This window comes from Mus pahari, chromosome 5 (genome assembly GCF_900095145.1).
Source record: "Mus pahari chromosome 5, PAHARI_EIJ_v1.1, whole genome shotgun sequence".
In the NCBI taxonomy this organism is placed as follows: domain Eukaryota; kingdom Metazoa; phylum Chordata; class Mammalia; order Rodentia; family Muridae; genus Mus; species Mus pahari.
The window spans coordinates 12,189,469-12,206,679 of record NC_034594.1 but is presented as its reverse complement, the minus strand read 5'-3'; the positions used below and the strand labels follow the sequence as shown (position 1 = coordinate 12,206,679).

The 17,211-nt window shown below is 38.9% G+C and overlaps 1 protein-coding gene and 1 long non-coding RNA gene across 2 annotated transcripts in view; one reads left to right on the top strand and one right to left on the bottom strand.

Moving 5' to 3' along the window:
* Window positions 1-2,155: 2,155 nt before the first annotated feature.
* Window positions 2,156-3,589, bottom strand: LOC110322659 (protein PIH1D3). Its single transcript, XM_021199371.1, has one exon. The coding sequence runs from the start codon at window positions 3,495-3,497 to the stop codon at window positions 2,841-2,843; it is 657 nt and encodes a 218-aa protein (XP_021055030.1). The 5' UTR covers window positions 3,498-3,589; the 3' UTR covers window positions 2,156-2,840.
* Window positions 3,590-3,822: 233 nt separating this feature from the next.
* Window positions 3,823-17,211, top strand: part of LOC110322472 — a 16,854-nt gene continuing 3,465 nt past the window's right edge. Inside the window, exon 1 of the long non-coding RNA XR_002380569.1 lies at window positions 3,823-3,950. This is a non-coding gene — a long non-coding RNA (uncharacterized LOC110322472). The remainder of the gene's footprint in view (window positions 3,951-17,211) is intronic.

Sequence of the window (17,211 nt, the reverse complement as noted above, 5' to 3'; positions counted from 1 at the left end):
CTCACCTTTGCTGTCCTTTCCTCTCTTATTCTCTAAACTAGGCTGAGAATAGTAGCTGTTAGCTCTTTATCAGCAGCAGATCATGTGATTTTATTTTATTGTCATCTGTAATTATAGATTTTATTCTAATGAGGGATTCTAGAGCTTTAAAAATGATGTATCCTGTCAGAAAATATTCTATTTAAATTTGACTCAAGTTTTACTTTTGTTCCTCCAGAGTTTGGAAGGCAGTGAGATGCTAATGCAATATAACAAATCCAAAATTTATATTTCTGGTTATATTTGCATTTCTGAAATGGAAAATGATGATTCTATGGATGGTGGTTTTAACACGGGTGATAATTGCAAAGGATTTTGAGATGATTAGCTGCGAGATACTAATAAAATCACACCGAGACCATCTACATTTTAAAAGTAACATAATGAGACTAAAATAAGCAACCCTGATTTCTTTGTTTTTCTTAATAGATAGCAATTAAGTGTTACGATTGTTCCAGGCTTTACATTCTTCTGATTGCCACTCTTTTCTTGTAGTATTCTCAAAAGTATTTTTACAATATAAAAACAATATCAACTTCTTAGCATTGTCCAATTGAAGGCGCACATAACTTTTCCCGTCACAATAGCCTGGCAAAAGCACTCGCCTGGCAATCACATCACCAGGACTGAAAATGGCTCTCCCAAGCTTACACAACTGTACATGGTGGGTACAGGACTAAAGTCCACTTATCCTAAAGCATGGAGGGGGGGAGGGTATCTAATCGGCTTCTATACAGATCAAAACCATGAAGGTTACCTGAGGGGATACTATATGTATACCGACAGGTAGGTTTATTACTTTTGCAGACACTTGATTTCCTCCTTCTCTACATCCCCTCCTCTTTCCCTACCTGGAAGGGAGTTTTCTAGCACAAGTTACTCTTCCCTGCACACTCTCCCCCCACCCCCACCCCAGCCATGAGCAATACTGTTAGTTGAAGTTCCTGTGGAATTCTACAAACACTAGTCAATAGAAATGAATGGTTTTTTTTGTTTTGTTTTGTTTTGTTTTGTTTTTAGTTTCTCGAGACAGGGTTTCTCTGTGTAGCCCTGGCTGTCCTGGAACTCACTCTGTAGACCAGGCTGGCCTCGAACACAGAAACCCGCCTGCCTCTGCCTCCCAAGTGCTGGGATTAAAGGCACTCGCCACCACTGCCTGGCCAGAGCTCCTGTCTCTAGCTGCATGTGTAGCAGAAGATGGCCTAATTGGCCATCATTAGGAAGAGAGGCCCTTGGTCCCTAGTACAGGGGAATCCCAGGGCCAGGAAGTGGGAGTCGGTAGGTAGGGGAGCAGGGTGGGTAGGGGAGCAGGGTGGGGGGAGGGTATAAGCAACTTTCAGGATAGCATTTGAATTGTGAATGAAGAAAATATCTAATAAAAATTGTTTAAATAAAAAAAAAGAAATGAATGTTAATAGCTGTCAAAACAGATAACATAATTCCATTCCTCCTTTAGGGAAGTGGGAGGGGGGCACTGCCAAAATGTCGTGACAGAGGTGTTTTCACAATTGCATATTTTGGAGGAATAACTCTGTTTAGTCGAGCAGAGCAGAGGTCCAAGATGCTGCCATTGATAGCCTGTGAAGTCATTCTTCACAGCAAATTTAGAAACCACTGTGTAAATCACAGCAGAACCGATGGCCAAGAGTCCTTACTGGCCAAGGACAAGCACCACTCAGCTGCCCCCCTGATCACATTTCAATACTTTCAAAACCCTGGTCTTGTGCAGACACTGGCCCAGATCAATCCCTTCAGGATGTCTGGAGTGGGACCTGAGCCTCAGCACTTTTTTAAAAGCTCCCTGGGTAACCACATGTGTAGCCGGTGTTGAGAACCACGACCTTAGTGATGGGAACAACCCATCTGACCATTTCATTTTTTATCTCCTGGTTCACCTCTCTGTCCCTTGTTCTGTCTCTGGATGGCAATGTAGAGGAGTCATCATGTGACTTTATGTAATTTCCATATCTGGTTTGAATGCCTCAGTGGCCTGTCTTCACCTAATCAAAATATCTAAGTACATGAAACAGAAATACAGGAGAAAACCGTACCTGAATTTCTTCCATTTATCCTAATTGGTATTTTAAACTGATTTTAAGCATCATTTCTTAAAATATAACTTTTTAATAAATAGTAATGAAATAAACTCATTCAATAGTACAGAAAATTCAAGGAACACTGGGAAAATTAATAAAAATAAGAATGTCTAATTAAAAAGATAAAAACAAGAGAAAAATGAATCTACAAATATATCTATAAATACTACTTTTTCAAGTAAACATGTGTCTCACAGGACACAGCAAATTATTTATAGTCCTTTCTTACTTATATGTTCCAGAACAATAATGAAGCCCTAGATTGAAAACATTCTAAATTATTTGTTAAAATCAATGAAAAAGCAACCAATTGAATTTTTCTGGTGATAATAATAACAAATCCTTATGTAGCAGATTTTTTGGTAGTTTAATTAGCTGAAGATCTTCAGACTGCTGATTTAAGTGAATCACTTATTTCATGGTCATAGCTCTGCTGTGAGATTGACCATGTAATAATATAGATGGTTAACTTGAAAATATTTTATTCAGCTCACTATAAAAATGGAACAGCACCTTATTGTACGAAACAACCATATATCATAACAGTAATAGAATTGACTGTATTTGATGAAAACACCACTAAAAATCTGAACCTTTCTAAAATATGTCAGGGGGAAAAAAAGAGAACGTAACCAGTATTCAAAGGTTAAAAAAAAAAAATGTTCTTGTCACGATTTTTTTCTCTCTCTTCTTATTCATGCAGTTTCAGGAAATATTAAAATCCATATCCCTTTGGACAGTCATCCTGACTTCAAGTGTTTCAGCTTCCCAGATATAGGATGCTTTAGCACTGTTCCGTTCCACAGGCTGGGGAAAGTTTACTAACAGCTTCTTTTTAGGAGTGCGAAGATCAAGGAGCATTTCTTGGATATCAATTTGAATTTCAGAAGGGTTTGTATTGGGCAGTTTAATTTTCACCACCAGCTCCTGGCAGCATGCTGTTGAAGGATCCTTTCTTGTTAATCCTAGGTATACGTCCTCAGTTCCCACAGTTTGTTGGAATACAATCTCATAATCTGGGATTTCACGAACATCCCATATATCATCATGCTCTGCTCCTTCTGGAACCTCTTCTGGATTCCAGATGTTCTCACTTTCATCACTCCTGGGTTCAGGAATGGCTTTGGACTCTTTTGCTTTAGGCGGTCCAATGTTCCCAGGGCCCATGGCTCCAATAGTAAATGAACATTGTCCCTGTTCAAACTCAAAACCATCCTCTTCTTCAGGATTCAGGAGATTGGATAGTGCTTGAAGGGCCCAGGCAGAAGAAAATGTCTCATATTGCATATTTTTACCTTCCTTGCTGTTTGCTTCCAAATTCCCTATTTCCGCATTCTCAGCTTTGGCATTTTCCGATTCCATATTCAAATATAGATAAAGGTGTAGCTCAAGGGCAGAGTGCTTGCTAAATGTGGAAGGTCTGAATTGGATCCCAGGTGCTTGGTCAGTGCTCTGGTCACAGCCTAGGAGCCTAAGATAAACTGCCACTCACTGTTCGTTGCTCTGTTGCCTGGGTAACAACTTCATTGAACTTCCCTTTTCCACCTCTAGTTCCCATTTGACTCTGCTAGCCAATCACAGGAGAGTCTCCTTTGAAACAATACCAGCAGCAGCCAATCCCAGCGCGTCCCGTTTAGGGTCTATGGCTGCCATTTCTAGTTCAGTAGGTCGACCTCAGTTAGGCTGTGGGATCCATCATGCTAGCTCCTGAGAGTTCACAGCTTCTCTGCTGGCGTCCTGCTTCATCTCAGACTGCCTCTCCCCACCTCTGCCTTCACTTTGAAGACCAGATAGCCAGCTGGCTCAGCCACAGAGGTAAAAGCAGGATGTTACTATTTGTTCCGCAAGCTTTTTGAAAAGGGTTTCCTCAGGTTTGGCACGCAGAAGCTGTGATCCAGATGGGATTCAGGCTGTATGTGCATTTGCTGCCAGATAAACTTGGTAATGTGTAAGAGTTTCCCAGGTGGTGCTGGATTTAAAGGCATGAAGGAGTCATGGAGAACAGCTGAGGCTTGGAGCCCGGCAAGGCCCTTGGTGAAGGTGCAGCCTCAGTTACAGTGAAGCCCAGGATTAAAGATATCATGGGAGAAAATTGAGGCTTGTAGAAGAGCTAGAGTCCCCAAAGAGAGCTCAGAAGAAGTTATTGGGAAAGGTGCAGACCTGTCGCATTGCAGACCGCAGAATTTTGGAGATGTAGTATGACAGAATGTGTAGCCAATACAGGCGCAGCTGTGGAGTAGAGCCAGCCTGATGTGCTGTGCATGTTGTGCGAGGCAGAGCCAGAGAGAAGCTTTTCCAAACCCATTGGAGATCATGAGTCCCATAAGTCTTTACATGGTTGGACTTTGGCTTTGCTCTATTCTGACTGTAACTGTGCCCTTGCTCTTCCTCTTTGAAATAAATATGTAATTTATATTTTATTTTACAGGAGCCCCTAGTTTAAAAGTCTTTCAAATTTTAGGGAGATTTGAACCTTAAAGAGACTTCAGATATTTTAAAGAGACTGAAGCTTGTGGGATTTTCAAAGCAGAAGTGCCCTCGAAGACTAGAGGCATCAGATTCCGCTAGAACTAGAGTTACAATGTGTGTGTGTTGGGAAGTGAACTCCAGTCCCTTCGAAAGGTAGTGAACACTCTTAACTGCTGAGCCATCTCTCTAACTCTGTGACTGTCTCTTTGTAACTTTCACACATCACATACAAACCCTAAGAAGCATAGAGTTTATATACTCTTCATTAAAAGCCTTGCTTAATATTTTGCTCCTTCCTAAAGCAGTGACCTACTCTGTAAACTCAGCTATACAAGAAACTAAAGAAGCTACTCTAAGGTTTGCGATTTTTAAAGCTAGTGTAGGCAAGACAGCAAGACTCCATTTCCAATATATCTTTTTTATTCTTTTATATATTTCAGGAAAAAAATGGATGAAAGAATGGAAGGCAGAATTACTTAGAGCCCTAGGCTCCTAATAACTGCTTGGGTTTTTTGTTGTTTATTGTTGTTGTTGTTTCCTGTGTGAGACTAGACATACCATAGAAAAACTCTCCAGTGTTACTGAAGATTAGAAGTAAAAGTACCAGAACTGGATGTGACGTGTTTACATCCAACCGTGCTATTCCTTAAGTTCCCAAAGGGCATTGTCAGTGGAGTGAGGATGATTCAGTTTCCTGAGAGAAATGGAAAGCCAGCAGCTCGCCCTGACAGCAGAGAACATCCAGGGTCAGGCAATCCGAACTAATGAGGTGATAACGCAAGGAAGGGTCCTGTGTCACCAGTACCTCCTGGCAGTTCTTCTTTTCTGGAATAGTTTGAATACACTTTTTGTGTAAAACCTACCCTCACTCCTGAAATTTCTCCTCTGAATGTGTCTGAACCTGGGCCAAGGTGCTCTGAGATCCCCTCAAGGGTTGCAGTGCTGTCTTCGGTTTCCGTCATAAGAACATAAAATAGGATAGTGACAGTCTGGCAATTGGAACGCAGAGAAAAATTGAGAATTATCTCCAGCTTATGTCTAAGTCAATTTAAATCTGAGGATGGGCTCAAACTGAAGCAGGACAGGCTCGGTTTTATGAGCCAATTCAAAGTGAGTTTTAAAACAAATTTAGAACCTAAAAGGCAATTTAATTCAAAATTCCTCTAGGCAGAAAACCAACAGGACTGTCAAACCGCAAAATGCAAATAAAAGAGCAGATTCAAGGGTAAAAATATTTTACAAGTTCCAGTGGCAGGACAAAAATTCTATTTAAATATCAGGTAGCAGGAAAATGCTGTAGTATAAGATAGATTTGTATGTGTGTGTGTGTGTGTGTGTATTGAACTTTTTAAAAAGAATGATCTAGGAATTAGCAGATCTAAGAGAGTTTTAGGTTTGTCAATCACTCAGTTCTGAGTGAGACAGATCACCTCTAGGGTCATATATATTCTTAAAATAAAAGCATGATAAAGTTGGTCCCTTGATCACAGAGAGGCAGTTGATTCTGTATACTCAAAGCCATCAGCTCCAGTCTGAAAAGCCTAATCACTTCATTATCTCCTACGTAAACTGCTTTAAAATCAAAATTCATCCATAAAATTTCCTGTCCATATAACAGACTGCAATCCGTATGAGCTTGCCCTACAGAGATGGGATGTCAGTAATATAGCATAGGAAGGCGACTTCTTTCTTAAATGCTTCAAGGTTGGTAAAATATTCCAAAATTCTCCCTTCCTGAGGCCACATTCCAAGTCCTGTTTTAAATAAAGTTGATGAGACTGAGCAACTCTCTGAGGCCCGGAAGAATATTTGTCCTAATTGAAAAATGGGAACATTTGCCGATAACCAACATTCCATTTCTTCTCTCCTACAACGATCTTATTCTTGAGGAACACATTTCCCACCATCTTGAATCCTAACTACAGGGCCACTTCTATTAGCCCTCAATTTGTTATGAGCTTGTGATTCATAGAATTGTCTTACCTTTCCAGTAATTTTCACTTTTCTCTACTTGATTCTAATATTTGACATTCTGACGACTACTTTGAGTACAGAAAACGGAAGTGAATTTTGGTAATGGGACTGGGTCTTCCCTGAAATGATACTGTCTATGAAAGGTATATTGTCTATAAAGACTCCTGATTTACCATACAATTCATAGACACTAAAAGGTAAACCCCATAGTGAGTCTTCATTGATCTAGAGTAAAGCACGGAGGAGCTCACCGTGTAATTCTGCTGTAAACACTATTGATTTACTGTGTGATATATAGAGGTTCCCATGCAGATTCACTGTGAGACTCTAACTCACCAAGCAGTAGCATGAAACAAAATGTGTCACCTGATGTAAAACTCTGGTTTAATGTATTCCAGTGGATAGTACTATGTACCCATACTTAAATTTGTATTAATTCCTTGTTGCTTTCTCATCAGAAGCACATCTGTAGCCTTAGTTATCCATTCACAATGCCCATGGACAATGGCAAGCTGGTACTAAGATGTCATGAGAAAAGGCCCTTAGAAGACCATGTACCAGCTTCTGAGGTGTGTTGCAGATTTTTCCCTCAACAAAAATCACTAATGTTGTTAGTGTAAGTATGTCAGCTCTAAGGAGGAGACTTCTGTGACCATTCCGAGGGTTCATTCATTTTAGGATAGGCTGATTTTTATGACTACCTTAAGAACGCTTGTGAATACTTTAACTTTTGTTTTCTATTTTGAAAAGTCTATCCATCATTATTTGATACAAAAGGCTACGTGTGGTAGTACAAAATATATTATTATTCTAGGGGTGCTTCCATTATATTCAATAGAAAATACATATCAACTTTGACAGCATTTTCAAATCTGAAATTATTTGGACAAAGCCTTAACATTATAAAATGTGCCAGGATTCTGGTTCTGGACAGCATTATTTTTTTTGTTGTTTGTTTATTTATTTATTTATTTTTTATTCTTTTTCTCTTTTTTTATTATTATTATTATTTTCTTTATTTACATTTCAAATGCTATCCCGAAAGTTTCCTATATCCCTCCCCCACCTCTGCTCCCCTACCCACCCACTCCCANTACTTGGCCCNGGCCTTNCCTTGTGCTGGGTCATATAAAGTTTGCAAGACCAAGGGGCCTCTCTNCCCANTGATGGCNGATTAGGCCATCTTCTGCTNCATATGCAGCTAGAGACACAAGCTCAGGGGGTACTGGTTAGTTCATATTGTTGTTCCACCTACAGGGTTGCAGCCCCCTTAAGGTCCTTGGGTACTTTCTCTAGCTCCTCCATTGGCAACCCTGTGTTCCATCCAATAGCTGGCTGTGAGCATCCACTTCTGTGTTTGCCCTGGACAGCATTATTAATGCCGTATTTTCATTCTAAATTTAATTATAGATATACTTCTTTGAGAGATATTTTTATTTAAAAGGTTATCATAAGTCTGTTATGATTTAGAAGCCCATTTTCTAGGAACCTAATAAACTCTTTTTAGAAATTGTCAGGTTCTAACATAATTTTTCTATAAGTTTCATTTTTACTCTCTCGATAAATTATTCAAGTATGTCTTTCTTTTAATCCTGAATATTTCTCTTCCAACTTATTATAAAAATGTATGCAATAGTAAGAAAAGGAGTGAACTGATTTCAGTCTCCCCTGTTGTTTAGGAAATGCATTGTGATTTGGTATGGTAGCAAGATTCCTTTTAAATTTACAGGCAGATAAAAATCTATGCTATGAAAGATTATCCTTGAGAGTTTTATATGTGAATGCTGGCATCTTCTTTTATATATGCAGTGCATAATTATAAATGAAGATGTCTGAGAGAGTGCTTAAATCTCATTAACATTTTATTTTCTCACAATCAAAGATGCTTCTGAGGTACACTGTAAGCAATAAAGTTATTCATAAATCACATGTACTGGGCTGGGTGTTTACTACTAAGGTTGATAGCTTGAGTTTGATTCCCAGAACCTACTTGGCAGACAGAACTATGAAGTGTCCTCTGTCCTCCATATATGCACATGTGTGCAGATAAGCAAACACAAATAAATAAGACATGTAATAAGTAAATATGTGTAAAAAAAATTAAATTGCACATCCTACATACACAACCACTTTCTTATCCTGTCTAAAGCAGTAAGCGTTGTAACTAAAGCAGAGAGATCTCATGAGCTCGAAGGAGGAGAGCAACATTGAGGTGTAAATGATGTAAGGTTGACTGAAGGCCTTCAACTGGTCCTAGCTCTTGCTTTTCCTGACTTCTGCCCACCATGACCAGTCCCAAAGGGAAGTCTTTTTTAAACCATAACTTGCAACTAGGGAAAGCTTAAACCATATAGACAAATCAAAGAGACTCCACATTGTTTACCTAGTCACAAAATAAGTAATACATACTTCATAAATGCTAGGCACTAGTCAAGTGGCTTTTCACATAGTGACTAACCTTAACTTTCCTGGCTTGAGTATGATCCTAGGTCCACTAATGCAGAAAGTAAACTTAGACAGTCTTTAAAAAACCCTTCCTGGGGTCTCAGAGATAGTCAAGCGCACTCCTGGGACTCAGACCAATGGAGCTAATTCCAAAGTCCATACTATAGAAACCTTATCAACTGGGCTTCTCCAATAGGCTTAATGACAAACTTCTTTCTTTTGTTCCAAATTGGACTTCGCATATGGGTTTTATAGTAGATCTAAATCTACTACAGACAAATGTACTGTGTGTGTGTGTGTGTGTGTGTGGTACAGTGCCGATATCAGATAGCAAACTTACAGGAATCAATTCTCTCGTTTGATCAGTTAGAGGTGGCTTACCCTCTCTGCCACCTTTAACCTTTGAAAATTCTATTCTTAAAAATATTTCAAACCAAATCAGTCAGAAGGCATCCAATCAGATACTCTTTTTCATAACGGCTTTCCACAGAGGAGTTTATCCTGAAGTGAGACCATTCACATCATGTCCAGGATTTTGACTGCTGTGACTGCAAAGCAGATAAATAGTCAGCACAGCAGACCTAACGGCACTGCCCAAACATACTCTCTCAAAGTGTGTAAAAAAAAAACAACTCTCCTCCTGCTTTCGGCAGAGATCCTGGATATTAGACCAGCTGTTTGGCTTCTGCAGTAGTTCAGAATAACAGAGATAAGTCCCAGGGGAAATAGAAACTAGACACACTGAAAAGATCTCTAGAAGCCAGCAGAGCCTTTGAGATTTTCTTTCCCTACAGTTTGAGCCTGTGGAAGCCCCTGTGAACTGTTGGGCAGGACTTGCTAGGGCTTCTCAGTCTTAAACAAGCAAAGAACTGGCCTCTACACTTGTGAAATTGCACGCATCTGTGCCAGGGGCTTTGCCTGTCTAAAGAACGTAGCGGTGATGCTGAAGCTTCTATAAGAAGCTACTCGGAACTGCGTTGAGCATTGTGCTCCATGGCGTTCATGCCGCTCCTGCGATCGCTTGCTCTGCCGTGCTTGCTCAGTATGCCTTCCTTTTCACTGTTACCTGTGAGGCTGAGGAACGGCTCTGGAAAGACAGAACATGCACACACACACACACACACACACACACACACCTCTTTCTTCTCATCAAAGGAACAGAAATATGCTATTAGGTCAGTCTGCGCAACACAAGACTTCCCTGACAAGGGCATGAGCATAAAAATGAGTGTCCTTGATGTGGGGAGTGGTTTTACTTTCATCTCCACAAGGCTCTCTCCTGTGTCAGGTAAATTTACCAGTTAAATCTTTGATTGTTGCATGGTATTGATAATATGAAGAATTTGATAGACTGTACATAAGGGATATAATTCACATACTCTCTGCAGATTTCAGCCAAAGTCCTCCGAGTCTCTGCTTAAGTTTAAGTTTCCATTAGTTTAATTAAAATCAAACTTTTCATTTGAAATGTTAGGTAGATCATACTATCGTGTAGTGTCACATTTTAGAAGGAAATGTCCAAAGGAATATAGCACAACATAATTATGAAGCTTCCTAGCAATACTGGCTTTGAAATTTCCAGGCAAATTCTGACTTTTATGTGAAGTATTTTTAATTTGAAAAAGAAAGGAAAATAATTATTGTAGCAGATTTGCTGATAAGGATCAAGAAGACATATTTGCTTTATAGATGGAGGGATTGTGGCTCAAATAAAAAGATCATTTGTTCTTAATTGTATGCCAAGATCACAGCAGACCTGATGTAGGTCATAGTATGTGAAGTGAGGTACAACTGCCCAGGAGATGACTTCAGCTTCCAACTGCATAGAGAACATGGCTCAAACTGAGCAGTCCATCATGCCTTAAAGCATTGAAGTAGCTCTGAGCCTGCAAGGAACGGAATGGGGAGGGATGTGTGTACATCTTAAGTATGTAGAGAGACAAGAACACATTCATCCCTATCCTTTCCAGACTTAACAATAATTGATGGCATCAGATGATTAAGGACATCTGGGAATTCTAAGGGGTGGCTAATTAAAGCAGGGAATAGAAGAGGATCAATATGGATATGTTTTATTATGAAAAGAGTAATAAAGAGGCCATGAGTTACACACTGGCTGTGTTGAGCTCAAGAAGCCTATAGAATATTCAAGTGGAGGGACAACCTGGAGTAATGAACTCAGCAATCATCTGCCAGGCATGAGAAACTCGAGATATAAGACTTACCATTGGTACCTCCTGGCTCTTCACTTCACCGCATAAGCCTGGACTATTCATGTTTCAGTAGAAGGGAAAGCCACATGGAAGAGAAGTGTGACCATTACCCAAGCTAAGCCAAGAGATTTAGAGGAGGTGAGTTGCCTTCATATACATGCCTTGTAAATATAAAGGATATATATTTGGGCTGCTGTTTTAGCACACATCTCTCTATCATACAGAGAAAGGAACAAACAGAACCAACATATTCCAACATGAGAGACAGTGTAATACTGACATAAAGAGAAAAACAGGGAGAAAGCACGTGCAGGGTTACCTCCCATGCTTCAGTCTGCTCTTGGATCCATGTCTCATCCCCATAGCTAAGATCTAGGGTTTTTCAACACAATGCGAAAAATCCACACATTTAATCAAGTTTGATTTCTATCATGTCTAACCAAGAGTCTTAAATATGAATGTTATTCATAGATATAAGAATTTTAAAAAAAAACAACAACAAAAAAAAACAAAACGACTTTAAGAGGAAGCATCCTGAGCAAGAATCAACATCAAATTTCAGGGAAAAAAAAAAAAAGAGAGAGCCAAAAGGATGTAAGAAGCAGCCAAAAAGAAAAGAAAACCTAAACCCTCCAGGATCCTGCAAATCAAGAGAAAACCATTTTAACAAAGAGGCAGAAACCAGTGATGTCCAATTCTGCTGGTATACTAGTCGTAAAATACACAGGCAGAGCTGTAGCCAGGAACCAGCAGGGGAATGTTCACTATTAGCTTTGTGGGTAAGGGGGATAGTTGTTTGTATTAGTAGGAAAGCAACAAGAATGTCCATGATGACAAGCTATGAGTAGTAAACAGATAGATTGAGGTGAGAAGCTGGACTGAGTTGAAACAGATTGCACACACAAGGGTCATTTTTAAAGAGAAAAGAAAGGATACAGTTGCATGAGGTTAATAATCATAGCTTTTGGCCCTTCGTTTTGTTTTCCTACAGGTGTCTATATATGTGTGACATTAGAAAGATGTCAGTGTGTTAACCCATAGATGGGCAAGAGCGTCGGAAGTGGGGCACAGCATAGAGAAAGGCATCTGAGGGGCCCAGAGGGATTCGATGCTGTGTAGACTTGCGCGACATGGTGAGGCAGAGGGAAGATGGCTGCCCCCTGTGTGGGAACTGAGAAAGTAGCACGGTCTGACTGGTACAGCTCCACTTTTCCTTTCTTCAAGTCTGCCAGTCATGGGCTCTGGCTGAACCCCTCCAAAGTGGAAATATGGGTGGAGCCAAGGAAAGCTAAGACCCAGACAAGGTCTTACTGTCATTTGATCAGTGACACCTCTGCACTGTTTTCTCTAATGTATAAGCTCTGCATTGCATCGATAGACATTTAGAAGTGTACTTTCTTCTCTCAGCTATGCTGAAAGCTTTTATGAGACATATATGTTTTCTGGTTTGCAACAATCCCTCAATAACTTTCATACAAACCTCTCTCTAAAATAAGTGTCTATACTTGGAATACAAATGTCTCTCTAAAACAATTATCTATGTGTTGAATACAAATGCTACTCACTATCTAACTTCAGTATATTATGTTTCACTTCTGACATAACTAAGTTTCCTTCACAAAAAAATATACCTGTAGACATTTTTTCTAGTGGTCAGAGAAAGAAAAATTAGCACCTTTAAATAATCAATTTAATTTGGTATTTTGTATAATTTATATTGATGATGTTTTATGGGCTCATAACATAATTCATTTAAATTAAGCTCCAGCTAAGGAAAAGTTGCAGCCATGTTTTTCTATCATCTTTTCCACAGATCATTAAATGTGAAATATTAAATGATAAAACATTCTTAGATTGGTGGAATAAAAAAAAAATCTTAGTTCTTTTCAGACCTATTTGTTCCAGATCCAATGCAAATCCATATAGTATTTAAGAAACCTAGATTAACATCAAACATCACATAATTCAACTAATATTTCTGTGGTTCCTTCTGAACATCTCTTGAATATGCCCTGAAGTGTCAGTGATGAACCCTTCTGGAGCTACTGTCTCCTCTCTTCTTGCATGCATTTAATATCCATTAAGCAAAATATATTCAAATGCAAGTCACACTACTGGAAACGTCTCATGGTGTTAGAATACCTAATACATTTTTCCATTTTCATTCACTGAAGATTTGGTTGCTTCTGCATTTAATATCAAGCTTTGGGAGGACTGCTGAGCCTCTGCATGCAATGTCTGTTTAACGGTACACTGCTGCCCTCTAGCTTACGTTCAAAAATCAACTTGCAGTTATTCAACAAGTTTTTGTCCAAGCCTCATAAATTGATAATCATTGCTTTTAACTTAATCTCAGCAGCCGCACAGTATTAAATGTTTAGAGTCATTGACTTGTTTCTTCTATTTCTAGATAAAATTAACATGGTAAAGTAAAAACAAAAAACAAAAACATCCATATATATATATATATATATATATATATATATATATATATATATATATATATATAGTTAGTTAGTTAGTTAGTTAGTTAGTTAGTTAGTTAATTAGTTAGTTAATAAGAGGGCACTGGTGCACATGTTTTGGCTCACGTGGAAGTCAGAGAACAGCTTAACAGTTTGTGAAATCTGTTCTCTCCTTTCTCCATGTGGGTTGTGAAGGTTAGACACAAGTTGTAAACCTTGGTGGCAAATGCCTTTACCCACTGAGCCATTTGGTTAGCCCCCTCAGTAAATGGTTTCATCTATTACCCCTTAAACAGCCAGATAGAAGATTCAGATCATTTATGCTCTCAATCAGTACTGAGCATTTGCCGACAATTATTTTTTATGGTGAAAACGGAATTGAAATCAAACCAATTCAACTTCTTAAAATGGTCAGAAATATCAACAAGGTAATTTTTATGGTCAACCATTTACGGAATTCTTTGATGTTTGAATCTCTATTCCTCGAGAAGTGTCTGAAATGTTTTCACGCCATGCTGTTCCTCTGTGACAGGCTTTCTGTCCTAGAGGGTTAGCAGACAGAGAATGAGTTACTGAGCAGTTCCACTTTATTTGTGGTCAAGCATATTGATGAAAGCCATGGGAGCCACATTTAATTGGAGTACATATGAACAAGGAACAGTCCAGTTACTTAAGGATCTGCCGATGTTTGGTGTTTAGAACCTTAAAATTGACATACAACCCTTACAATAATTTTCAGTGCTGCTGGGACTGTACAGTCCAAGGCATTGAGGAACAGGACAAGACCAAGGACGGACATGAGAATCAGGTTCTAATTCTTCCAGCCCTCCGTCCTCTGAATCTCACACTCTAACTTCAAACACATACACATGCATTTCTCATAAAGCTGTAGGGCCAATAAAGGAGAAAGAACTTAGATGATGGATGTTATACTCTCTGAAGTAATAGTCCTTCATTTATTCTGAATCTAATGCAAATGTTAAATTATTCCCTGTCTTCTGATTGCATTTCTTGAGTCTTGTACCTCCTTTTAGAAACCATGTTTCAGCCATTTATAAATAGATAGACATGTATATATACATAAATGCATTTAGATATATACTGTACATATAAAATATATAATGTATGCATTATATAGTGCATTTTATATAGGTATAGATAAAGTACTGGCTGGTTTGGTGTGTCAACTTGACACAGGCTGGAGTTATCACAGAGAAAGGAGCTTCAGTTGAGGGAATGCCTCCATGAGATCCAGCTGTAAGGCATTTTCTCAGTGATCAAGGATGGGAGGGCTCTTTGTGGGTGGTGCCATCCCTAGACTGATAGTCCTAGGTTCTATAAGAAAGCAAGCTGAGCAAACCAGGAGAAGCAAGCCAGTAAGGAACATCCCTCCATGACCTCTGCATCATTTTCTCCTTCCTGACCAGCTTGAGTTCCAGTCCTGACTTCCTCTGATGATGAGCAGGGATATGGAAATGTAAGCTGAATAAATCCTTTCCTCACCAACTTGCTTCTTGGTCATGAAGTTTGTATAGGAATAAAAACCCTGAGATAAATATATATTATATACTTTAAATAGAAAGGAACAATCCTTTAAAATAGTCAGTAATTCATAGAACCTGAAAGGCCTGGAAATGCAGGTTTGGATGCTGTTCCTGGTACTCCAGAGAGATCCACAGGGGCCATCACTGGGCAGCAACACCACCTGGTGTCCCTACCAGGCCCCTAACACTCTAATGCCTTTCACTCCTGCCTTGCACAGGCTTCACATGGCTTCCTTGTCTGCCCCTGAGTGTCAGTCTTTACACCTGCAAGAGGAACCATAAAGGTGAGATTCTCATTTCTATTCTGAGAGACAGAATCCACAGGGGAGGCATGGCACAAGGTAAGAAACCTTTTGAATGTTTTTCTTGCCCCAAAATCATGACTGTTTCCCTCCAGCTGTTTAATACAATCTCTATCCACCTAACAAATGTCTCCTCAAGAGTTTCTGGAAACAGAACAGTTCTAAAGGAAAACATACCTCAGAGCCAATAAAACCATTAATCACTGATTCTCATAGATGTGTCTGTGGCCATTCCCTCACTGTCTCTGGGTATATAGATGTGGATACATTTCATGCTACTAAGACAGTACTGCAGTATGATTTTGTTATGCCCTAATTGAATGACAGCTCTTAAGTCTATAACTAACTCAAGGAATAAGGTATATCAAGACAAATATGGAAAGATGTGTGTCCTTCATTCTCAGAATTCACATCCTAACCAGGAGTTTTTATGTGAAGTCTGTTTCTGATACCAGAAGAGCTGTAAGAAGAAATAACTGTTAACAGGGGAGATGTTTACAGACAGATGCGCTAACACTTGGGATGGGAAAGCCTCTACTAATGATTCTTACCAATAACCGTGCATCATAAACATTGGTGAGATGTTCTGGTTAGTAGAAGGCTGAAGGTACATCGATAGACACCTAACTGCTCTGTATTGACAACTCATTCCGAATTTACTGTGTGACTTCAAGTTTTATTCATAGAGAAGTTTTAGATCTTTCATTATCTTCAAATTACCATTTCAAGCTTTACTGTTGTTATTCACATAATATAAAATGAAATTTTAGATTATAAAATATCCTTTAAAATAGTAATTTTTTATTATGCCACTAATGTTTTAGTTTTTACTCTTAAAGCACTCTTAAAGTATACATAAGAATCTAAATCTTTAATTTAGATTCTTATGTATACTCATTTAATAACCAACTTTAAATTCAGTAATCACATTTCCCCCTAAGCTTTGATTAGAACAATTATGGTAAATGAAAATAAGAAAGTAATTTCTGGAAAGAGATTCAAAAGGCATCATTTTGAAGCCATAAAGCAGCCCACTAAATAGTTTTTTTTTCCAAGCATGGGGCCTACATTATAAAGACAAAAAAGTTTCTGAAGACACGCAGATTGCACATTCTTTCCTGGTCCACCTATTGTCTTTGCCTTGGTCTGTAGGACTGTAGCTGGCTTATCACACAAAGGGGTACTCAATGCATGCTACTGAATAGATTTCTTGTCTCTCCCTGCAGACCAGGAACACAGAGGCTATAGCAGAACATATCACACACACACACACACACACACACACACACACACATTTTACAGGTCAGGAGCAGAACAAAGAAATAGAAAAAGAGTTAACTACAAATTTACATCTACTGGCCCCAAGTTTTCCTTAGTCCTAAACTGTCTTGACCAATGATCACCTTTGACCTTTCTTAATGAATAATGTATACAACTGCACACATCTAATTGAGTCTCTAGAGAGGCTGCCATCCCAATGGATGCTGTAAAACTGATTTGTAGTATGTTGTTGGATAATTTCTGCTGACTAACTACCATATAGTTAACCGATAACATTCCCAATTATATAATCCTTGCCATGGGACCTTTCATACTGTACTTTGAAAATTATGCTGATAATGTGATAAAGACAATGGAATGAAGACCAAAAACACTGTGATTAG

Excerpts from the sequence above, each read along its gene's own strand:
- LOC110322659 (XM_021199371.1), bottom strand. The coding sequence starts at position 3,497 with ATGGAATCGGAAAATGCCAAAGCTGAGAATGCGGAAATAGGGAATTTG.